This window comes from Phocoena sinus, chromosome 7 (assembly GCF_008692025.1).
Source record: "Phocoena sinus isolate mPhoSin1 chromosome 7, mPhoSin1.pri, whole genome shotgun sequence".
Taxonomy (NCBI): Eukaryota; Metazoa; Chordata; class Mammalia; order Artiodactyla; family Phocoenidae; genus Phocoena; species Phocoena sinus.
The window spans coordinates 30,847,303-30,873,056 of NC_045769.1; the positions used below are offsets into that span (position 1 = coordinate 30,847,303).

The window sequence follows — 25,754 nt, forward strand, 5'->3', positions numbered from 1 at the left end:
ATCTCTCTTACGTGTTTTTAGAACTCAAATTGGGACCTATTCAACTGAAATGACCAACTAAAGGTGACCTTTCATACGAGAAATGTGAAAAATAAAAAAAGAGAGGAGGAAAAAAAAGGAGAAAATGAATAGAAGACGGTAAGGATTAGCAATGGTTCAGCCAAATGAGTACTGCGGGTTAGAAAGAAACATGCTTGTTAGATCTTAAAATGCACAGGAAGTAGGTGGGACTCACAAAGAGGGCCTCAATGGAGGGCCCCACGAGAAGGCTAGCCTCTAGTATACATCCTGTGTGACTGGTACCTAGGACTGTTAAACACAGAACAGATTCAGAAACATTTCTGCACTTCCATAAAAGGCAAAGGGGGCTGGCTTGATCTTCTAAGGAAGGTTCCAGCATATGGGGATCAGGCTGGAGGGCTACGAAGAAGAGGTGCAGAGATGCACTTGATAAACTCTGTATGGGATGGAACATGCCGCCTTTCAAATATAAAGATGACATGCTCCAGGGTGCTCTCAGTCATTCTCCCTGACAATAAGAGTTCACTTGTTCTCTTAGCCTGAAGGTCTCCGTCCAAGAGAATACATTTTTAGATGTTCACCTGGGATTGGAGGTACAGTTTTGGGCTACTTATAAGAATTGCAGATTGCTTGATGATAAAGATTCCCTCTTGATCCTTTTAAAAAATTAATCTCTGGGGGCTTCCCTGGTGGCGCAGTGCTTGAGAGTCCACCTGCCGATGCAGGGGACGCGGGTTCGTGCCCCGGTCCAGGAAGATCCCACATGCCGCAGAGCGGCTGGGCCCGTGAGCCATGGCCGCTGAGCCTGCGTGTCCGGAGCCTGTGCTCCGCAACGGGAGAGGCCACAACAGTGAGAGGCCCGCGTACCGCAAAAAAAAAAAAATTAATCTCTGAGTCCTTAGACCCTATTACAGTACTTGGATAATGACGGGTGCTTAACTGAGATATTTAATACATCAATGGTTCATAAGGAGGTGTAGTTTTTATAATATTAACCTTATTAGCACATTGCCTTAACTATTGAGCCAACCAGCTGTCTGCACTGAACAAAATTAATGAACCTCCCTGTGTGGTGCGCTCTCACCTGCAGGCCCAGGCCCTCAGCAGCATTTCAGGGATGAAGTGTGGAGGTGAGACTGTTACTTTTCCCAGAAGGTGTTCCATTCCCCCGAGCGACATTTTTCTCATTTTCTTTTCAACACCTGCCCCTGCATCCAAGTAGCCCTCCTGCCCTCTTCATGGCTATCCTTTCATTCAGTACATAAACTGATGCTGTGCAATAATTCATTTAAACCTGAAAACTGCTACTTTTCCAATCTGCCAAGTAATGATTAGTAAATGCTCAAGACAGGGCTGAGAGGTACACCACCCTAGTGGGGCACTATGAAACCTATATACGAGTTCCCTGTCTATGTAACTATCAATCACACACACACACACACACACACAATTATAGATGTTCCCACAGACAGGAAACACCTTAGCTCAGCTAGCTAAGCTCTCTTAATACCAGAAAGATGCCCTCAGATACCACAAAGGAATAAAATAAAACGTAAGCCCTTCTGAGCTAGTCTATGCCCAACACTGCTTCTCATATTCCTTTAGATGAAAAAATTCCTTTCTATGTTATCTGATTATAAAGCAATGTAAAAATGAATGTGTAAATAGAATCATAAACATGTCTACACAGTTTTGTATGTTTTCAAATGCTCCAGAAAAGTTGTAAAACCGTACTACCCATTTTGCTTTTAATTTGTGATATTTGGAGATCTCCCTCAATTTCCCCTCTTTAGTTGGCATGCTGTTAGTAAAATGTGTTCCTCTTTTCTGGTCCGAAGCAAAACCTCTAAGTATATCTTCGGTAACTTAAATTTCCATCTTGGTTCACACACCATATTGGTTTATTATGTAACTTAAAAAAATTTTTTTTTCTTTGAACTTAAGCAGAGCCAAGCTTATGTAAGCTACAGTAGTGTGAACCACTACTGGTAACTGATATCTGCAGGAGGTTATTTCAGATTGATCAATGAAGGTTGCACGACTAGCTTGAGTCCATTTATTTCCTCTGAATAGTTTTCACTTGATGATATGAATTGGTCATTGATATGAGGCATTCACTTTTATCTTAAGTCACATATGTATTTGAGGCAGGGAATATTTTAGCATAACGTCAGTTTTCTTGGCACTGGATTTTTGTTTGCTGGCAAAAAGAATTAGGCTTCTTCAAGAATTGACAGTCCATTTCTTAACACTTTGTAAAATGTTCTGGTTTCATTTAATACGTTTCTTTGTCAGGCCTTACTTGTCCATCCTTTGAAATTGGCGAGGTAAATGCATCATTATTGGGAATAGGATTGATTGATAAAAACTAGAAAAATTACTACAGCTAGTTTTTAATCTGCTGTGTAAAAAAAATATAGGAACATATTCAATTTGGGTTTAATAATGTCCAAAGCAGCCAACTGTAATACTGAACCATTTGTTAAAACTACGATCTTGTTTTTTCCAAAGTGGAATATTTAATAGTCATTGCAGAATTTTTTTTAATATGCATTTATGTGACTGTTACAAAATGCAGCTCTGAAATTTAAAAGTCCAGCTAGTAAATTATCCTCTTTTGGCTTTCTTATTACATCCACTATAACAAGATTAAAAACATATGAATTATACTGCATTTTCTTGACTCGGTGATTTTTTTTCTTAAACTAAGTCAACCCACTAAAATATCCTTTGATGCTCGTTCAGCTAAAACTTTATATTTTTGCAAAGACACATTATGTGATCTGAAAATATCTTTAAGTGCCTGGAATATCTGAATTGGAAATGTGCCACCTTTTACATCTTCACTAATAGCATTTTTAATTAGCTGTTGATACTGTCAATAATCGAGTTCACTATTATTTTTTTAAAATGATTTGTCCAAGCAACTCCTTTTCCACTCATATGTTTTTTTTAAAACTGGTGCTTACTATTATAATCAAAATAAATTTTAAACAGAGCACTGTTGTTTCAAAAATAGGCAAGAACTTTAGGCAAAATATTTGAAGACACGTTATTGTTTTTCCCATGCATTACTAGAAGTTTATCCATTTTTAAAATTACATAAATAACTTATTTTAAATCTGATATTATTTTATACTTTTAAGTTAACCAGGACTCTACTAAATATCTTCTCTTTACTGAGACGTAAGGAAACGAAACAAGCAGAAGTTATAATCTATGCCTCAAGAGGATTAGGATCTAGGCAAGAAGCAAAGACATGAAACTGCAGGAGAGTGTATAATAAGGAATTATCTTATAAGACAAAGACTCTAATTTAATGGTAATGTGGACTCCTAATTGCAGACTAGGATTTTAGTAATATTGCCTCCCTGAGAGAGTAGCTATATGGCATCTGGTATATTACAAATGGCTGTCGCTATTTTTCCTGATTCTCCATTTCCATCACAGTTTTTATGCTTGCCCCCTGAAATATAATCTGCACTGTGAATTCTGATTGAATTGTCTCAACATGCAGTACAAAAAAAAAGATCCTCCTTTGACGGAGAATAAGCCAAGGACAGTGTGTCTCATCTATACAATCAAATTCAGTTTTCCCTGTAAAGGCAAATTTTTCCTTTTAAAAGGTTGAGATGAATGGTACTTAAAAGTTTCAGCTGGTTAAATTTAAGCCAATGGAAGAGAATGGGGGCAAAAGCCCACTTAAAAAAATTTAAAAAAAACCTCTTTAGGCCCATAACATTTCCATTTGTTTGTGAAAGGGATGAATTTCATTCTCTTTAAGGTCTTGTCTCTCAGGATCTGGTTTGGTGACAGGGAAACAGGTGTCGATAGTCCTGATGGGCTGGTCACTATGTGTCAATGACCATCTTCACTGTTCTACTACCAGTTACAAATGATCTCATGCTTCTGGATACCATTTCATAGCCCAGGGGAAAGACTTACTTTTCTAAACTCTATAGCTTTGTCCACCATTGATATAGCCTATTCTGCCTCTTGATTCCATTCTAGCAATTATTCCCAGGAAAAATAAAATTAGAATCAGTGCAGCTTTACATTTGTTCCTTCATTCATTCATCCATCATTCAACAACTGTGTACTAAGTACCTACTCTGTGAAACGTAATGTGTTAGATGCTGAGAGAAACATATAATTATGATGTGGTCCTCGCCTTAAGGAAATTACAAGCTAGTAATGGAGAGAAGGCATGTTTGTAATCACAGACATCTACAATTCAATGCAGCAAAATAACAACAGTAATAACAATGTGTATCTATCCTGTGCCAAGCACTGCTCTAGATGCTTTAAGCGTTTCATCTTATGTAAATTTCACAGGAACTCCGAAGGCTAGGTATTATTTCTCCTTCCAAAAAATTTTCCAAATGAGTGAGCTGAGGCTCAGAAGGTCTCATCAAAGTTTGCACAATCGCACAGCTGGTGCACAGAAGTCAGGCTTCAAATCCAACACTATTAGATATTAATGCTCATTCTCTTCCAAATAAATACGGTCTCTAAGAAAAAAAGGTAAGTTCGCCATTTATTGAACATCTCTATGCCTGGCACTATTCTGAATGTTTCACTTCAGTGTCTCAATTAGTCCCCACGATGATATTACGATGTTACGATGGTTATCTACGCCTTTTGTAGTTAAAGAAAATGAAGCTTAGCAAAATTAAGTAACTTGACCCAAGTGACTCAGTGGAAGAATTTTCTTCCAACTTGGGTAGTTTGGGAAGGTATGATGGAAGAAGTGGGGTTTCAATGAATTTTCATTGATTCGGACCAACTGAGGCAGGACGAGGGTGTTCCAGGCAAAGGAAATGCTATTAGGGATGGCACAGAGATTGGAAAGCGCTATAGTAGTTTCAAAAAGAGTGACCATTCCAGGTTGGCTAAGTACACAGGTCACATTGGGCAGGAGTGGAAATTATGATAAGAAAGCTAGGCTATAGTCAGGTACATTAGGCCAAGGAGTTTGTACTGTACACAGTAGACGAGAGAGCCATTGAAAGTTCGGAGAGAGGGCTTCCCTGGTGGCGCAGTGGTTGGGAGTCCGCCTGCTGATGCAGGGGATGCGGGTTCGTGCCTCGGTCCGGGAAGATCCCACATGCCGCGGAGCGGCTGGGCCCGTGAGCCATGGCCGCTGAGCCTGCGCGCCCGGAGCCTGTGCTCCGCAACGGGAGAGGCCACAACAGTGAGAGGCCCATGTACCGCAAAAAAAAAAAAAAAGTTCGGAGAGAGGAATGACTTTGATCAAAGCTATTATTACTGATCCATTCTTCTCCACCCTGCTATATTTAGCAATCTCTGCTTCAAGAAATCATGATTTCACAAATTATTATTTATTTGTTAAGTTCATCCAAGAACCTGAATACTCACAGCTTCCATCTAAACAGCCAATTGTTACTATTGTTAAACAAACAAACAAAATCCCTTTTAAGTGACCTCTAGAAAAGCAGACTTTTGTGCCGTAGCCCAAACCACTTCAACCTTCTTAACTTTCAATACTAAAATCAAACAAAGGGCACAGAGCAGAAGGCGGCTGGAGTTTGGGCCTGGGAAAGGGGTCAGGTTCCTTTGGCCATCAATCTGAAGTCAATTCAGATGCACTGCAAAGTCATTAAGTAATTAAACTACAGAGCAAGGACAGGTGGGTGGGAGACAGCAAACGGAAGAAAAGGACACTCTCATTCCCTTTCCACCAAAGACTGAATTTGAAATATCAGCAGACCAGAGTTATCCTCCTTTAATGTAATACATTTAACAGAAGTGCAAACGTGAGATGTCGTGAATTTAATGACTGTGGTTACAAGTGTTTTCTGCAATCACATACCGCATGAACTTGAGAGGCTGGCAGTCACCCATGCTATTTGTACCCCTCCTCCCTGAATTTGCTTCCATGGCTTTCAAACACTGGTTGCAGCCAGCACTGCAAACGCCCCTGGCCGGCTACCGTGCTGCCATCTTGTGCCTAGCTCACTGTGCTTGAGGAGCAACTTCCAACTGGTGATCAATAAGAAACGAGAAGACGCTTCTTGCATGGGAGTATCTGGCATGACTCCCGGCTGGGCAAAGTCTGTGTTCAAGTTGGCCTTCTTCATCATGACCGTATCCGACTCAGCAACTTTCACAGATGGTGTGTCTCAGAGCATTCTGGGCTCCCAAATGATACTAAACGGATCACCTGGGGTCTTTAATCCCCAGAGCTGGCCAGAGAATAACACTGAGCACCTAGAGTGAACCAGGTGCTTGTTTCATAAATAAAACTTTTCACAAAAGTCTGAAGGCCAGACGTCTCATGTAACAGATGAGAACACAGAGGTCTGAGGCAGTTTAGTAGCTTGACAGAGTGCTCATGGAGAGTCAAGTCTTTAATACGGGTCTGACCTACGCCTGGGTTTTGCAATCTTCCTGCTTGGCCACGTGCCTCCCCCTGGGCCACCACCCAGGCCAGTTGGCCCTAAACATAGCTATAAGCAACACCTGGGAAATAGTTTTAAAATACGTATCCTCGGGCCCAATCGCAGATGTACTGAATATCCATAGCATATTTCTATCTCTATCTATACCTATATCTATTTAATCTAATTATCTATTTATCCAAAACAGGGCTTGTCAACCTTGGCATTTGTCAACTGACATTTTGGGCTGGGTAATTCTTTCTTGTAGGGGCTTGTCCTCTGCATTGTAGGATGGTGAGAAACATCCTTGCTCTCTACCTACTAGGTTCCAGGAGCACCTCTCCCTTAGTGTGACAGCTAAAAATGTCTTTAGACATTGTCAAATGCCCTTTGGGGGGAAAACCACTCCCAGTTGAAAACCACTAATATAAAAAACTGCCAAGGCAATTTGGAAAAAGCACGTTCAAAGTTTGGTGTTTATAAATCACATGTCTAGGTTAGAATTTCTATATAAAGAGTATGAGGGGAAAACAAAGCAGATCTGGAAGACAACAGGTTGAGTATCCTTTCAACTCGCAGATTTTGCCAACCTCTAGGAACAGTAACTAATCTTGGCCTCCTGAGTGGGTGTATAGTCATGGAAGTTTTCTAAAGCAGGATACAGCGTAGCATATGTCCAAATGAGAAATGAAGATGAGATACTTTAGAAATTCTAGAAAATATTATTTGATTTATAGAAGTTTGATTTGTCCACATTTTTAGAGCACTTTTAGCAAATTAAGTTTATTTGTACACTGCCCGGCTCCAAACTAGTCCACAGTAAATATTCTGGATTCTCTTAACTTTTATTTACTGAAATTTTCGTCTTTGAAGGAACTTAGTTATAAAGCATTTTATCCAAATAAAATGTTAGGCCTTAAAGAATTATTATTGCCATTTCATTTCATGGTAATAAAAAGAGGGATACATCCTCAAAAGTTGTTTATCCAAAGGTATGAAAACAATTGATAAAATGGGTACTGAACTCTCATTTCTAAGTTCTAGTCACCAAAGTCCTTCTACCTAGTTACAGCCACCCAAAACTTTCACAGAAAATGTTCTCAAATTGTGCCTCTGCCATCTGTAACCTCATTGAACCAAATATATCTGTTATCTGACCGGCAAAAAATCCAGTGTATTACCAAAGTTTGGTGATTATATTGAATATATTTTTTTGTGTGTACATTAAAACCAAATATGCAGACCAACAGAATTTAGAACTTCTTTCCAAGTTTTTCTCAGGTTAGATATTCTGAACATTTCTGTGGGATCACTGTAGGTAGTTTAGTAAATTCCTTTTTAGAATGTATTTCAGAATGTAATTGTAGCACTACAATTGAGTACAATAATATAATATGTCACTCTAGGGTATTTGAATATAAGAGTATTCTTTTAAAACGCTTTTTTAAAGAGCTGGTGTACTTTGATCTTAGAAGTTTGTCTAAACGACTGCTGGAAAGCATGCCAATCAAATGATTCATTTTATGTATTAATCCAGCTCGGCTGACAAGTAGTTGCTAATACAGCACTTCTAACATTGACTCAAGTCGCATAAAAGGATTTTGGCTCGTAAAAAATGCTGGCATGGCATGAGGATGTAGGTGTTCCCATCTCTTGTCTCTAGGAATATAGACATGTGCCATATTTTGCTGGTGACCACAAGCATTTCTGGGAAGATAGGTGTTATGAAGATCAAAAAAATGTACAGCTATTAAAACCACCTGCATCCCCCTGTATTTCACGCCCTCATTTCTCTAAATAAGAGATACACCTTGGGAGAGGGGTGGTGGGTGTGTGGCCACCATGCCCTGTGTTTGTGCTAGCTCGTGCTGACCCTTTCTCTTTCTCTCTCTCTCTCTCTGTTTTTAATTCTTATTCTAGGGGGAAAAGGCTACCCTTACCCTAATACAAGCATCAATAGTAATTACTGGGATACGGCAAATCTCTTTTCATTTACTGAGATGGTTAGCACTATCAAAGACAGAAATCTGGTAGCTTCTTTCTGTAAGCATAAAATGAGAACATGACCTAGTCCTGAGAAATGCCGTCTAGTAATATTTTTCATAACTTCCATGCAGTGATGATCTAATAAGAATCTAAAAGTAATTAACTGGATCTCTTTTAGCCAACCAAAGCCTTATACATTTTTATCAGGATTCTAAGGGAGCCATAAATTGGGGCATTTTGAAAAACTGGGATCTAATCCAGTCCATGATCTGATCAGGGTTCAGTGGTAATAATAAATTGGGACTATTAAAACTGGGAATCATTCCAACATTTTATTTTGCCCATACCACAGGACCTAGCAAATTCTACTGCAAAAGACAGGGATATTGAGAGAGGAGTCAAACCATGCTGAATTAATCATTTGTATGTAATCATGCCAAAACATGGGTGTTTTCAACAGTTTAAATAGTGCCAAAGTTTAAGTTCAATAAATAAGTAATTATAGAGATTCTTTTGGCAAATTAAAGAAATCAACCTTCTGGTTCCTTTAATAAAATATGCACTCTTTTTAGGATATAATAATGACAAAATCCTATCAATTCATTTGTTGCTCTATGTATTTAGGGGTGTGATACTTATGTAGGTTACAGCATAAAATACTAATTCAGAATATACTTTCCTTTTCTTTCTTAGAATACAATAAGCATCTTCATTTTTCAGTGTGCACAAATGTTGGATAAACTCTAGCCTTATTCTGGTTCTCATTTCAATTTCCAGTAACATAAAAATCTCCCATAATTAAATAAAATGCTGAGAGGTTGGGAATAGATTTTCACCCACTTGTATTCTCAAACTCGAAATGGTTTCTGAATGTTTTTATATCTCTGAGATGCATTTCGTTTATGTGGGGAACTTGCAGCTGCATAATTAAATCTTGGTTTGCCAAATATCAAAAACACATGTATTGATTTAAACTAAGGGAACAGGCCACAAGCAGCTCAGCTGATAAGGCAAGGGAGAAGCCTCCGCAGTTCTTGGAAGGCTTCCTAAAGGAAAGAAAACTAAGAAGCTTGAGTGCAGACACTGAAACCGATTAACTTGCCTAAATCTCAGCTTCACTCTCACTTAGGCATTCCGTTCAGGCCAGTTGTTGAAAACGAGAGCCGTATGTTTTCATACTTCTCAATGCTGAAGCCAGAGAGGTTACCACTTTCCCCCCTCAACTCCTCATTGATTCTAAGATTCTAATAAGATCTACAAAAACAATGTTTCATTAACACGGTAAATGAGCTCCCTTGCAAAATAAACTCTGATATGGTATAAGAGTAATAGAAGATCTTAGAGTGCAAACTCATATGTTATTAAACTCCGCCCCCCCCAATTTTAGTAAGAAGTTTCATTTTTTAAAATTTAATTCAGAATCAGTAATACGGGACTTTAATGGAAGACAGCCTTTGGTCAATGGAGATTTTCTCCCTCAGTGCAATAATCTTAAATAAACGAGGGGAACGTATTTATCTGTAACCAATCTCCACCTGACTTTTGAGAAGGTATTAACAATACAAGTACAACATGCATATTGTTAGGTACTTTATAGGTCCTAGGATCTGGTTAGTTGCACACTTTGCAGAAGGTTACAATTTTAAAGTCTTAATACTAAACCACAGCAGTAAAAGTACATGGTTTGCTGACTCGTTAAGACCATACCTTGCTTTTGGCTCACCATACTAATTTACATAATCTGAATATTTGGAAAATGCTAATTTAATTTAGCTTGACAAAGAATTCTGGGAGAAATAATCTTTGAACATAATATTGGATTCATCCTTCTAGCAATGGATATAAGTGTTTGGAACTAATGTTTTATTATGGCCAGTTTCACTGGAGTGTGAACAAAACGATGAGTTTGTTTAAAACAGAGCTTCACTGCCATGGACTGTTTGACTCGTTTTAGGAGGGGACACATGATCAGCTCAGGAAATCAAATATGAGACTAAGAAAATCCTAACACGCAATTATGAGCAAGAAACTTGGGCTTATACATTCAAATAATACTGCATATGCTACCATGAATCAGTGCCATAGCCAGTTCAAGAAAGGCCACTCTAACGAGTTTAAAGTAAATGCCTCTATACTCAGATATTTATATATTTCTCAGACCCTAAGATCTGGGAGAGACCACAGCGATCATCTAAGGACACATGCAGCATTAATGGCACACAAGATGATTTCCGACGGTGTGTGGCTCGATGAATTTAATTATATTAATTTACATGGTTTTGCATTATATAACTTTTTATTTAATTGAAGATATATAGATATAAATAAACCAATGAAGATAATATATCAGTGACTGAAGTTTATGAAACTGATGCTAGTCCAATCCTTTCCTGTTGCACTCATCCTTTCTCAGGGTAATCATCAGCTTCTTATTAGACATTTCCAGTGTCAATACACTCACCACTGCATGAGACACTCTAATTTGTCAGGATGCTTTCCCCTCAATCAAGCTGAAGGCTACCTCTCTCTTTTTTTTTTTTTTTTTTGCGGTATGCGGACCTCTCACTGTTGTGGCCTCTCCCGTTGCGGAGCACAGGCTCCGTATGCGCAGGCTCAGCGGCCATGGCTCACGGGCCCAGGCGCTCCGCGGCATGTGGGATCTTCCCGGACCGGGGCACGAACCCGTGTCCCCTGCATCGGCAGGCGGACTCTCAACCACCGTGCCACGAGGGAAGCCCAAGGCTGCCTCTCTTAAAATAATTCCTTTTTAGAATCTTCAAGAAAATAAATGAATGGATGAATAAGTAGAGAGAGAGAAAATGGAAAGCGAATGGATGCTATAAAATACGTCTAATTCCTCTTCTACGTAATGTTCTTTAATCATGTGACATCAACTAAGTCTTAACTCTGCAGGCTATGCATTCCCAGGTCCTTCCATATTTTTCAGGAGACATGGATTTAGTGCTGCCATTTTCTGTGTGTGAGACAGGCTTAGGGTGTTTCAGGTGTGATCTGAGCAGTATAAAATAGAAATTATTGTTTCTTCCTTCACTTTTGTACATGAACTTCTGTAGCCTAGGACTGGATTAAGTTTCTGGCAGGCACATCCCCATGTTGACTCACGCTAAGCTTACCCTCAACTAAAACCATCAGGCAAATTTTTCATATATTTGGTATTAAGTCAAACCTTCCACATCCTGTGCTTGTACAGTTCCTTTTGGGACCTAAAAGCAAGACTTTACATTTCTTCCTATTAAGCTCCTTTATGTTTGATTCAGTCCATTGTTCCAGATGATTCTGTCATCAGACACACGGTCAACCCCTGCAGCTTCTTGGAATTCAAAATCTGATCAATGGGCACCATCACTGATCCCAATGCTCAGCAGGCCAGCGTTAAAAATAAATTTTTGAGGAAAACTTTTTCTTGCGAGCCTATATTGATGGAATATTCATTAGCAATCTTTGCGTACAGTTTCTCAATTAGCTAATAATCCTTCTAGGGTTACAAGATCTGGTGTCTATCTCTCTGCAATGGCCACAGGATATCATGAGAAAATACAATTCTAATGTCCAGGAGGTAGTACCCCTACCCTTTGCGAAGTCCACAGATTAGAACAGGGATTTTCAGTCTCCACATCATTGACAGTTTGAGTTGGATAACTCATTGTTTGAGGACGGGGACTATCTTATGCATTGTAGGATGTGTAGCCATATCCCTGGCCTCTACCCAGTACACAGTGGTGGCAACTCACTCCCCACACCCCCTCCAAAGCTCTGACAAACAAAAATGTCTCCAGATATAGCTAAATGTTCCTTGGGGAGCAAATTTCCATCCTCCATGCCTCCCCCCACCCCACGAAGAACGAAGCATCTCTGTTCTAGACTCTGCATTCCTCCAATCTAATCTAATAACTCAATCCACCAGTTGTGGCTTTTTTGGCCTTTCCATAACTATAGCTATGAATAAAATATTCATTTACATCACCAAAACAATTCCCTATCTGGAGTTAGATACATAGGCAAATTAAAACAAGATATGGAAATCATAAGAAAAATAATGAGAGGAATGATATAACCCTAAAATTTAGAGTTGAGGTTAGATTAACCCTCGAGTAAAACAGTTACAAGGAATTGACATTCAAATTATACGATTTAAGAGGTAATTATAAGGACTTCTGTATTTGGATGCTCATCAAGGTATTATCTGGAACAGTGAAAAATGGAAATAGACTATACATTTGAAGACAACAGAAGATAAATGAATTATGATATATTGATCTCACAGAATATTAGTCACCAAAATGACATAATTTCAAAACATAAATGACATGGGGAAATGCTCACAATATAATGGGAATTCTGTGAAAACAGTAAGTATATGCAGTATGAATACCAAGTTTTCAAACAAAAAAAATATAGTAAAAATATCATAAAAATATTAATAGTGGTATGGAATTATGGTAGAATTATGCATGATTTTAATAATCTTCTTTACACTTTTTATGTTTCCAAAAATTTCTTAATAAACTTATCATCTTTGTAAGTTTTGTGCACATGAGGGGATGGGGTGGGGAAAGATCCATATTCCCTTAGGTGAGTGAGCATTGGCAAACGTTCCTCTTTTGTTTGTAAGAAGTGTGCAAGTAAGGTAGGAGGCTTCAGAGAGGGCATATAAGAAAGATGGCGATGTTTTTATACTGGGTTATTCAATCCTCCTGGGAAAAAAATCTGTACATCATTTTTCATAGAATGCGAAGAGTTTAATCTAATGTTCCAGCTAAATCTTGTCCCTCAAACTCAGTGATTCTCAGCCTGCTGAAGAGTCACTTTGGGTGTAACTATTAAGCACAGATTCCTGAACTCTTAACTTCCAAGATTCTGATTCTGCAAGTCCGGTGTGGGACTCAGGAATTTTCACTTTTTAACAAGCTCCCCAAGTCATTCATTCTGATGCAGGTGGCCCATGGGCCATATTGAGAAACATAGCTATCTATAAGAAGTCATGGGTTTTGATTTGGATGAGTATTTTTTTTTGCCTCTATTTTTGATAACTTCTTCCTGGTTATACACTAAATAGAATTGGTACAGACCCTCAGCGGTGTGTCAGTGAACTGGCTCTTTGAAAAAAACACCCAATTTACCATCATCTGCCAGTTTCTGTGGTGTAAATTCTCCCACCATGACCAATTTCAAGCTACCAACGGTCTAGCAACCAGCTCACAGAATTCTTGAAAGCTTAATAATCACCTTTCATAAACTGGTGCAGGCTGCCTTCAGTGATATACAGTATATATTATATATAAGCGCTCTAAACTCTTTGAAAAAGGAATATGTTCATGAAAAACTATTATATCTATGACAACTAGGATGAAGCAAGTAAGCAACCGGATGGCTTGAATCATCTTTAGGTAACAAATTCTAAATGTATTAGAACAAAAGACAACTTTGTGAACTTGTATACACTATTTCCTATTTTATTCTATTTTTTTTCTTCCTGTGGCCAGGCCACGAAGAGTGATACATTTGCTGAGTTCTTTAAGAGTTGTGAATTGTTTCCAATGGATGACAGAGAGCCAAGAAATGGGACTGCAGGGTTGGGAGCCATATCAAATGTTCAGCCTTCACTCCACCCTCTATGGTCTTCAGTCCCTGAGCTGTTGAAATATCCTTGGCCATTAATTCTATACCACCCAACCATAACATCAACTTCTCCCACTCTTTCCCCTTGTACATGATTGAGACAATGCTGTCTCTAGGAAACCCATATCAGATGTGTTTTATGTGTTCACGTGCAGGAAGTAGCCTAAGTGGAGGCTAATAGTATAGTTCTTTCAATATTTTGACCAAACATATTTTAAGAAAATTGGTCCTGAAGCCCATATAACCAGGTGAGGTGAGTTTACAGTTCCGCTTTTAAGAACAAAACTCCTCAGGCACCTGCTTCCTAAAGGCAAAACCAGAAAGGAAATGAACTCTTGCTTAAAGACAACCCACCTTATTTTATGAGTTATCAATTTTCTAGCTGGCACAGAGTTCCCTAGCTACTAACAGGAAACCCCCCAACCCCAAGCAAGTGTTGAGCTGCAAAAAATGTGAAGTCTGCTTTCTAGCAAATAGCTCAGTTTCCTGAAGATGAGGCAAGAATGTGGTACCTCAGAAAGTGAAGTTAGGGGAGCAGTAAAGACCTATGGCATGGTCTCACCGCACAGATGTCTTTGCCAATAGATGCGTTAAAATCTTAGCCTGAATTACATTTTACATTACAGGATTACTGAATCTTGGGCTATGATGGAGAATTCATCTTTCTTCTCTTTGGGGCAACTCTGACAGGTGAATAGTCATCAACAATGGAAAGCACTTGATTTCTTTTTTTTTCTGCTCCACTGACCCTGGAACTGAGCTTATCAACCTCTCAAAAACAAGAAAGGACTAAATAGGGTTTTTTTTCTTGCTATTGATAAAGTCAGCCTTCTCAATGGGAATAGACCACAAGATAGGGGTCAAAGCTTAACAGTTAGATACTCTTAGCCTGCTCTGTGCCAGAAAACGCAATGAATAAGAAGTATGATTTTCCTAGTACACATGCTAGAATATTAAAATAAGTTCAAGAACTGACTTTTTAAAAACGACAAGAACTATTATCACTAATATGGAAAAATTTGCACAAATCTGACTTCATACATGATCAAGTCAGCATCAAATACTTAAAATTATGTAATAATCTCAGTCTTTCTCCAGGCTTCATTTGGTTGTGAAGGCAAAGAACTGTCAGGAGAAATATGAATATTCACTTACATGTTTCAAAATCAGACATTTATACATCTACTTGGGATAAATGCCAGAGTTAACGTCAAAGATATGTGAAGGACCTCTTGTCCTAATGGAACATTAAGCTCCTCAAATAGAAGAATTCAGCCCTTGCAAACTGTCATTATTTCAGTAAATGAAACCGGCCCTTTAACAGATGGGCAACACACTTTGCAACTTGCTGATGGCCTAATAAAAGGCACTGGCTTTTTAAAAATGAAGGGCATGTACTTCTCAAATTACAGTACCCAAATGGGCTTAGCAGAATAAAATTAAGAAGGTATACAACAGCTTGACAAAAATTAGGAACAGACTATGGAAATTTGATAGCTCTAAACATCAATATCCAGATGACCTTTTTATTTAAAAAAAAAACCCAGAAAACAAAAAACTCCTTATTTAAACCATAGGGAACATATGCATTGATATAGTCAAAACTGGGGGTAGCACATCATGGAATTATAAGTACCGATATAATAAAAACATGAAGTTAATTTCTTCTCAAAATATAATAAAAATTCCCTAAAAAGCAGATTCCATTTATATCAGGTATCTCTCCTTTTGTATCAGTCAACCTTTATGCTTCTTAAAATAAGATTTCTCCAGTTGACTGATGATATAGTCAAGTTAACACAGACCACGCATGAAAATAAAATAAGAGGCCCAGCATTTCTACTCACTTCTCACGTTCTTCTTTCATTTTTTCCAGCTCCTCTTCTCTCAGGCCACCATGCTTCAGAGGACCTTTCTGCTCAGCCTTTCCACCCTTATCATCTTTCTTCTTTCCAAATCTAGTGAAACATGGAGAAGATGATTGCTAATGACCATTACGCTCTTTTCGTGGTTAGCTGAAGATATTTATGAGATGAATTCATTAAATTCTTTATTCTAAGCAATACAAGATCATTTCACGTAAAATGGAATTAAAATTCTTTATTTTAAGCAGTACAAGATCATGTCACATAAAATGTAATTCTTTATTCTAAACAATACAAGATCATTTCACATAAAATGGAGTTAAAATAAGATGCTGAGATCAGAAAAATAATACAGTTACTGAAGTCCCTTCCTTTTCCTCTCTTCCTTCTTTCCTTCCTTCTATTGACTGTGCAGTCTGCACAAAATCATGTGATTAAAGACCAAAAATTTCAAACCATTAATTCAGTAGAGATTAAAGAACTGAAAGGTTGTTGTTCCCATATAGCTAAACAATGACCGACCTCCTAAATAGGCCTCCAGAGCTCCAGGTGGCATTGACACTGAAGATTAAACTCATGGGATTGCATAGTGAGAGTGCTGCAAGGGACTTTACTGAACACCTAGTTCAATATTCATATCTTAAAATGAAGAATCAAAAGCTCTGAGAGCCCCTGGGTCTTGACCAAGACCACCCAGCAAGTTCAGAGCAGGACTGGGATTAGAACGTGGGTCACCTCCTACACTGCACATTTTCCTTCAGGCCACATTCACTCTCCCGCGTAGCTGCAGGCTTCCCAAATCAGCCCGAGGTCAGCGTGCTAAGAGCCCTCCTCGGTGCTTGGCATAAGTGTGGTTAACTGGGCACAGTGGTGATTTTATTTTTTTCCTCCAGCTTTAATGAGATATAATTGGCACACGAACACTGTGTAAATTTAAGGTGTAGAATGTATTGATTTGATACATTTATAAATTAGAAAAGAATCACCACCATAGTATTAGCTGCCACCTCCATCCTGTCATGAAGTTACCATTTCTTTTTTGTGGTGAGAACATTTAAGATCAACTCTAAGCAAGATTCAAGTGCATGATACAGTGTTATTAGCTATAACCATCACGCTGTACATTAGGTTCCCAAACTTATTAATATTATACCTGGAAGTCTGTACCCTTTGACCAACATTTCCCATTTCCTACCTCCCAACCCCTGATAACCACCACTTTACTTATTTCTGAGTTTGTCTTTTTTAGATTCCACATATAAGTGACATCGTACAGTTATCTGTTTCTCTGTCTGACTTATTTCACTTAGCATAATGCCTTCAAGATTCATCCAAGTTGTCACAAATGGCACAATTTCCTCCTTTGTCATGGCTGAATAATATCCCATTATATACATATACCACATCTTCTTTATCCATTCATCTTGATGGACACTTAGATTGTTTCCATATCTTGGCTATCATGAATAACGTTGCAATGAACTTAGAAGTACAGATATCTCTGCGAGATCCTAATTTCAACTCCTTGGGATATACACCTAAAAGTGGGATTGCTGGATTATATGATAGTTCTAGTTTTCTCTTTTTGAGGAACCTCCACATTGTTTTCCATAGTGGCTGCACCAATTTGCATTCCAAACAATAGTACACTAGGGTTCCCTGCAATTATGACACTTTAAAAGAACATTGTGTTTCCTTAGCACTTTTGGGAAAATGAAACTGCACATTAGAAATGAAAAAAAAAAGTAGCAATTAATTATTGGTAGAACATATTCTTAAATGATAGGCATTTTTACGGATAGATATTTTCTTTGGAAGCAATCTCCCATAGTCTTGGTATTAACATACATGAAAAAATAAAATGACTGATGCTCTGTTGATAACCAGGGATAAAAGTCACTCAGTCATGCACTGCCTTCAGTTAAGGTAAAGACTCTTCTTAAATCTAAGGAAACCCCATGTGTCCCTTGTTTCTTATTAGATAGCTACAAATTTAACTAAGCGTGTGTGTGTGTTTATACCTTTAGCTTACTCATTCTATCTATGATTCTTTGTATGTATCTATGTATCCATCCATCCTTCCATCTATCCAACCTGAGGACATTTTTCAAATTACACATGTGCTGTTGACTGCCCCCTTCCCCTGCTCCCATCCCTCTCCCCTAGCCTCCCAACACACAGTGACTCAGAATCTCCTCACACGAGGACCTGAATTATAAACTTGTAAGAAATTCCTGTCTTCATCAGAATTTCATAAAAATGGGTACATATTTGTCTCTCTCTGGATTGCATTTCAACCCAAAGTGGAGATTATTGGCCAAGTGGCAGCTCTGAGTATCACACATGGAAGATGGCGCTGCGACACCCATAGTCTTGGTGTTAGCCTAGTACAGAGTGCATCTTGCTTTCCTCAGAAGCCTCTCCCAGCCTTGACTCTTCTGCATATTTTTCCATTATAATTTCAATTAGCAAAGTCTCTTTCATGAACTTCCTCTCTCCCCATTGCCATCTCTCCACCTGCCTCTGCACCTACTTCAGTCCTTTTGCTGTATCCAGTCTAGTTTGGCGATCTCAGTTGATCAACCATCAGCTTTAACTCCATCATCCCCAGCCTTTCTTTTTGTTTGTTTGTTTTCTTCCTTTTTCCTGCCTCCTTTTCTGAATCTATTCCTTTTTCTCACTGAAGAAATGAACTGATCCCATTCATAGAAGTAAATAGGAAAGAGAGAAAAATACAGACAAAATATGAGAACACTAACTTTCAAATAATTCAGATTTGTTAATATATTCAAGATCTCGCTTTAACCTACAAAGCAGGAGATATCTAAATAATGTGTTTCCATGAATACATTCTTTAGCTTTTCAGACCCACGCAGAAGAGTCTTAGGGATCAACATTATTACTATAAATTCCTTTATGCGAGAATACTTTAGTACACCACTTAGAAAAATAATTTTCCCTCAAAATGTCACTAAATATAATAATACTGAAACAAAGAAAAATCAGAATTGTGGGGAGTGAGGGTAAAATAATGCCTCAGGAAGCAGATGAAGGCAAAATTGTTGCCATGATCTCTACAGATTTTAGGCTTGTTTTTTCTCCATGTCTCAAATATTTTCTTGTAAATTTGGAGGTTTTAGATTTTCTGAATGAAAGCAGTCTGATTTTTGAAGGGTAAAACTAACCTATACCCTAGTCGACCTTGATCTTTATGACCACAACCAACGTATTGTTTTTTCCTTCCTGCAGCTAAAATATTTCACTTGTACTGCAGTTTGAGAATAGCTTACTATTCTTCCATTAGAGTGGGATATGTCTGATAAAGAAAAGGTTAGTTGTAAGTAAATTTTGCCAAGCATTTTCTTCTAAGCAGGAACCATCAATAATAGTCCATTCAACCAGTTCTATAAATATTATGTTTTGATTTAAAGTTAATGATCATTTATTAAAGTTTCCAGTAAGAAGGGCAGAAATAGCTGTGAAATTTATTTCATTAGACAGAGAGCAGCCACCAATTACCTTATTTTGTAAAGTTTGGGTAGGTTCAAGAATAGAATTATAAGACAATAATCTTCAAAAGGGCTCCCACATTGTTAAGATGAGGAAATTGAACCTCAGAGAAGTTAATTGCCTTTTATTTATTAAAACACTGAATTCTTTTTCCAGTTTTGCAATGAGACAACTTAATTATCAGTGGTGGTAGTGGTGGTGGGGGGAGTTGGGAGGAAAGCATCAGTCTAGTGAATTTTACAAGCCTGTGTTCTTCTTTCATGGCAGCCTCTTTGGGGGTCATTTCACAGCCATTCTTACCTTCACTGACATACAGAGAGAGGAGCTGGGGAGATTCAAATACATTGATTCCTCTCCCCACTAGCTATTTTTGTGAGAAAAGTCATGCAGACTTAAATGGCTGAAATTACTGCTTTGCATTCTAGGGTTTCAAATATCCACTGCATTCCAGGCCTCCCATTATCTATTACCTAGGAAATTTGAGAGTTGGCCATTCTGGGCTAGATGCCTTAAGGAAATTGCTTATAGGTCAACCTTGCTTTATATAAAAGATATTTTCCTGAAGAATTCTGTGCAAACATATGGTTTTAATCAATGAAGTCGTACTTTCCATGTACCTGGAAAGCCTGTTTAAAGAATCTTATGATGGATCTTTCTGTAAAGTGGAAAAATCACCTTTCAACATACACTTTATGTAAATTTAAATTTTCATGAATTATAAGTTTGCTTAAAACACCTGTTCCTGTTCTTTTTTTTTTTACCAAAACACTTTATTTTTATTTATTTATTTTTTTTAACATCTTTATAGGACTCTAATTGTTTTATGGTGTGTTAGCTGCTGCTGTATAACAAAGTGAATCAGCTATACGTATACATATATCCCCTTATCTCCTCCCTGTTCCTTTTTACAGAGACGTTATATGAAACAGCTTCATGGAAGACTAGCTTGCTTGCTTGCTTTCTTCTTTCTTCTTTCATTCATGCATTTGTTTTAAAGAATATTTATTAGGCATGTATTCTGTGTCAGACATTGCCATAAGCACTGGATGTAGGTTGGTATTGTATTGGGATACAAAACCAGAACCTATCTTCATAAAAGTTACATTCTAACAGAGATAGTCACCAATCAAGTGTGACTATGTAATTGTAAGTTGTGAAAAGTGCTATGTAGGGAGTCAGGAGAGATGATAACAGGAAATTGATTGGTTGGGGAGTCTTTAATGAAGAAAATGACATTTAAACTGAGAGGATAAGGGTGAGAGATTCCAGACAAGCACAGATGGAAGATAAGCCTTGTGGGTGAAGGAAAGAGGACATGCAGAGGGCATGAAGTGCCTGGTGACTGGTGAATCCCAAGCAGTGAAGGAAGGCCAGTATCTGAAACGAGGAGAGCAGAGGGGATCCTTGCACAGGATTCAGATGGAAAGAAGGGTAAGGTCCATGGAGTATAGATCTGAGAGATACTTAGAGTTTAGTCTAAGAATAACAATAGGTCATTTCTTAGTGATTCAAGGAACAGAGAAGCTAGTAAGGAAACTGGTAGATTTAAAGACTTGGTAGTGGAGAAACCAAGTCATTTTAAGCAGAAGTGATACAATGTGATGTATACTTCATAGGACCATCCTGGTTGCTGAAGTAAAAATGTAGCACATAAAAGCAGGAAATTGGCTGGGGAGGGCTACAGGAGTGTGGGTGAAAGGTGATGGCGGCTTGGGTGATCCGTGGCTGCTGAGAAGAGAAGACAGTGATTTGGATGTGATGGGTCAATGCAGAGGCATCAAAAGTTCACTTCTATGCACAGTTATTTTAGTGTGTCTTCGGGAAATCCAGATGGAAAAGGGAGAACAAGGATAAAACAGCTAGGAGAGGAAACTAATTTGTTTATAGAACTGATAAAGGGGAAGTGGAGGAGTTCCTGGGTAATTAATTTATCAGTTAATATGATGCCTCATGTATAAGAGAAATGATTCCTATCCATAAAATGAGATTTCTTGGTAATCTCATTATAAATGAAGAAATCAAAGTAAATAGAATATCCAAGGTGGAAAAGAACCTCAGAAAGAGTTACAGAAAAATACCAGAAACAGGCCTCGCCCGTGTTCCTATTTTGCCTATGTAGGGAAGCCCTAAACAGCTATCTGGGGAAGCAGAATTTAATAATGGTACATTGATTCATTCATTCCGTCATTTACTGAGCAGCCACTACATATCATATGGGTTAGGCACATGGAATTTAACCATTAATAACATCAATTGCTAGGAAGATCTCTAACTCTTCAATCCAATTAATTAAACAGGGTTCTAGCATCCTATTGTTTTCTATACAAGAAAGATATTAACATAATTCTTAGTATTTATTCCCTAATTTCTCAGCAAATATTTTCTTGTTTCTATTTCTTTCCTTGAACTTTCTAGGTAATGATGACTTTCAAATCCTTCCCAGATTCCCAGGCATCCTGACACACAATTCAAATTGAAAATATGTAGCTCTATCTCTAGCTTTTTCCACATCTAGTCTCTCATTTAATTCACTTCTTAATTCTGCTAAGTAGTATCTGTCTACGGTTTTCCTCCTTGATCCCATTGGGCAGTTTATGTAATTATTAGCAATTACTCTTCCTCTTAGCACAGACTGTATGAAAGCAATGACTTAGGGGGACTAAAAAAGTCAGGCAAGGAGAAGTTCAGACACTCTTATTCCAAATTAGTGGTGAGCTACGAATCCAAGGAGAGCTGAAAGTTTGAAACATAATGTATTTCTCCTTCTACAATTAGGAAATATCTTTGGGTGTCATTGATGCATTTGGAAAAGGCGACAAGACCCACTTAATAATATTAAACACAGAAATCTATGGAATGAAGTCAGATGTGAAAATGCACAGACCTCACAGTCATAATATTTTCTGGACTTGGATAATGGTTTATTCTCCCTGTAACTAGTTCACTTTTAAACTACACATGATACTGTCTTATCATTGTATAAATTATACAGCCTGAAAGAGCTCAAGCAAAATATGGGGGCAGAGAAATTCATAGGCCTTTGACTATGTTTCCATAGTTTATTCTGAAATTCACCCATAAAAGGTTTCTGCTGTCTGATGTATTCCAAATTGGGTTCTGAATTAGCATATGCACATGCTGACGTAATTAACTTCAGTGTATCGCAATCTCACATGGTTTTGTGCACTTCAGCTATTGCTTCTAAAATGTATGTCACAAATGTCTTTACTTGTTTACCTCAGATGGTGCCCATCATACCTAAGAGTTAATGAATCTGATAAAAATCCAGTGAAAATTGACCAATTAGAGAGTTTCTTCCCCTCCCCCCTCCCTTTTTTTGGTACCTAAGGGCGTTGCCGACTTTTATGTTAATATTGATAGAAGAATGTACAGATTTGTGTTTGTTGTAAATCAATCTTGATGAAGAAAGAAAAACTATTCTTATTTTATTTTTAGCCTTCCACAGTATGCATTATTGCCATGGTTAATGCCTGTGACTTTTCAGGAGGGAGGTGGAATGCTCTAAAACTCAGTATGCTTTCCCCAACAGAGGGTTGTATTTTAAACTCTAGGTCCACCTCATGGCTTGCAAAAGGAGGTAGGGACTTGCTTCATAGGAGGTGTTCGCAAGTAGAAACTGAGTGGTTGCATGTTTCAGTAACTGAAGGAAAACTCAGTTTTAAAAATCTTTCTTGTTAACTCTAACTGGATCAAGGAGTTGAAACCCTAAAAATAAGATTTCCAAGTAAAATTTTAATTTCTGGCATACTATTTAGACACTGATTTTGGGTGTGTTTATATGTTTCCAAGATGAAGACAAGCTATATGAAAACAACAAACATGTGTAACCCCACTGATATCTTTATCTACTACTTCCTTTGAGGTCAACCTTCCCACCCCCTCCCCTTAAATAGCTACTTTCCTCATTCCCAGGATGTGATTCCTAAATTGGTGATCATGACTCCCCTTCACTCCAAAGCAAGGAATCTTCAGATCTCAGATGTGTTGATGTTTGTTTTTAGGATTGAAAAGCAGGGAGGTCCTGTAGCATTCTAGGATTTCTGCCTAAGTGGATAAAACATCTGCTGGGTAGAGTCTTACGCAGCTCTCTGGCTCAGTTCAGCTGCTGGGAATCCTTGAACTAATTTGCTTTCCCAGACGGAGGAGCTAGGAAACACAATGGATTTGAAAACACCAAATACATTAAAAATAATTCTAGAAGGTCCAGAAAGTAAAGCAAAATGCACATCACCAATAACCCATCTTCCTAAAAATAAACAAACAAGCAAAAAGGGCCTCTGGAAGACGGACTTGTAAGAACCAGTTAAGAACCACTGGACAGTTACTTTTGCTGAACATTTTTCTAGTAAGTGAAAACTCGACTCTGAGATTATTAAAGCAGCACTTGGTTAGAAAAAAAGGAAAAAAATATGAAAAAGAGGCCAGAAATTAAACTTAAATGAAAACAAGCGTGAATGAGTGAGTGAGAAAGATAAAGATACTAATAAGGTATGATTTTCAGATCCACACAGGGACTATAAAAAGCTTATTAACTGTCACTACTACACTGGGTTTTAAGTTATTCCATCCCTCTGCTTTCCAGAAGACGAAATACTCTTCAGGAGCACAGTGAACTTTGAATAATTGCTTTCATACGTGCTACGCGCTCACTGGCTTTAAGACATTGTAGGCAAGAGCCATGGTGATTCAGACTTAAATGCTTCTGATTTCTGGGAAATATATTTAACGGGAGCATTAAAGAAATAGATCTTTTTGCATTTTTACGTTTTCTTAATAGTCAGAAAGGTTTTTCTTTTCATTAAATGTTTACTTATTTCAAAGCAGCAGAATATGTGGCTTCTTCCTTTTTATTTTTATTACTTTTAAGTGGATCTTTAAGTGTCTCTGAAGGCTGCTTGAGTGCAACCGATGACCTGCATAAAACCCTAATACTGATCCGAAGAGACCACATGGGGAATTCAGACTTCGGCCAGCAGCCAGATAATTTCTTCTCATCTGGGTGCCCAGAGCATCCCCTTTATCCTCCTTCCTTCCTTTTCTCTATCTCCTTTGCCCCAGAAACCCAAAAACTAGTAAAGGAAAGAGTGTTCTGAGACCAAGTCACACTTTGTGCCCAAACTTTTTTTCTACGAACTGCAGGCAGTTCCCCAGCCCCCGTGGCCTTCCCGAGGTCAACCTGTCACGGCTTACTCCAGACTGACCACAGTCTCATCCTGCAGAAGGAAATCTTCCCCCACGGGAAACATCTCTGCCGTCCATTCACTGGCAGGTGGGAGCATTTCAGCAAGCTGCCTGGGAGGGGAAACACTGACTCATGTCAATGAAAAGAAACCCAGGGAGGGCTAACTAAAAGCTCTGTGGAAACAGGTCTCATTTAGAGTCTTTAATAAAATGTCAAATACAACTTATTCCAATGGCACAAATTAACATACGTGTACTCCGTATAAAGTCCATTATCAGAAAGAACAGATGATGGTGCCTAACTCATCATGTGGAAAGAAGAACAAAAGGACAAGAGTATTAAGAAATGACTGTGCCCTTTGTGTTTGTTTGGTTTGGCTTTTGTTTTTGTTTTTTTTTGTTTGTTTGGTTGTTTTTTTTGTTTGTTTGGCACAGTGATTATGCAAAGGACCATTTTAAAGGGAATCCAGGATGTTACTGCTCCATCTTCAGAAGCTAAGAGAAATAGGGCACGATTTCTCTGGAATTCATCTACACTAAACAAGAATAAAATGATTGAGCTCCAGACCTAGTCTAATGGGAGTGAAACTTATCTTTATAACTCTGATTAAACAAAAAAAAATTATCACTTCTTTGATGCTCAAATTAGCATCTTTTCTCTAGCATACTGAATTAATTAGTGGAGTGACAAAAGAATTAGTCCATGTAGGATCAAAGCTGAAATCATATTTATCTGGAATTTAAAATGAAGAACACACAGCTTTATCTCTCTATAGCTCATGTAATGTTTCTTCATGTTCTCTATATTCTAAACCTTCTGCGTGTCACATAAAGTATAACTAGGGCTTTTTTTTTTTCTTTTCACATTCTTCTTCTTCTTCTTTTTAATATATAAAATTTTCCCTGAAAAAAAGACAGTGAGAACATCACAGATTTTTTTTTCCCCCTGGGGGTGGGAAACTTTTTCATTGTGCCATAAAAATCTTAAATTAGGTGGTTTTTTTTGTCAAGCATTTATTGTACAAATACAAAAGAAGCAAAATAATGAATGCACAGTAGAGCTGGTAAGAGAGCCTTAAACAATAGAAAAGAGTTATTATATTGATTCTTAATAAGTGACACTAAGTTT

General features: G+C 38.0%; 1 protein-coding gene across 2 annotated transcripts in view; it reads right to left on the minus strand.

The window, feature by feature from the left end:
- The window catches only part of PARD3B (par-3 family cell polarity regulator beta), a 1,051,931-nt gene that overhangs the window by 229,007 nt on the left and 797,170 nt on the right, over nucleotides 1–25,754 (minus strand). For both annotated transcript variants that reach the window (XM_032637435.1, XM_032637436.1), the window contains one exon: nucleotides 15,896–16,006. In XM_032637435.1, the coding sequence (XP_032493326.1) occupies nucleotides 15,896–16,006 (111 nt within the window). The remainder of the gene's footprint in view (nucleotides 1–15,895; nucleotides 16,007–25,754) is intronic.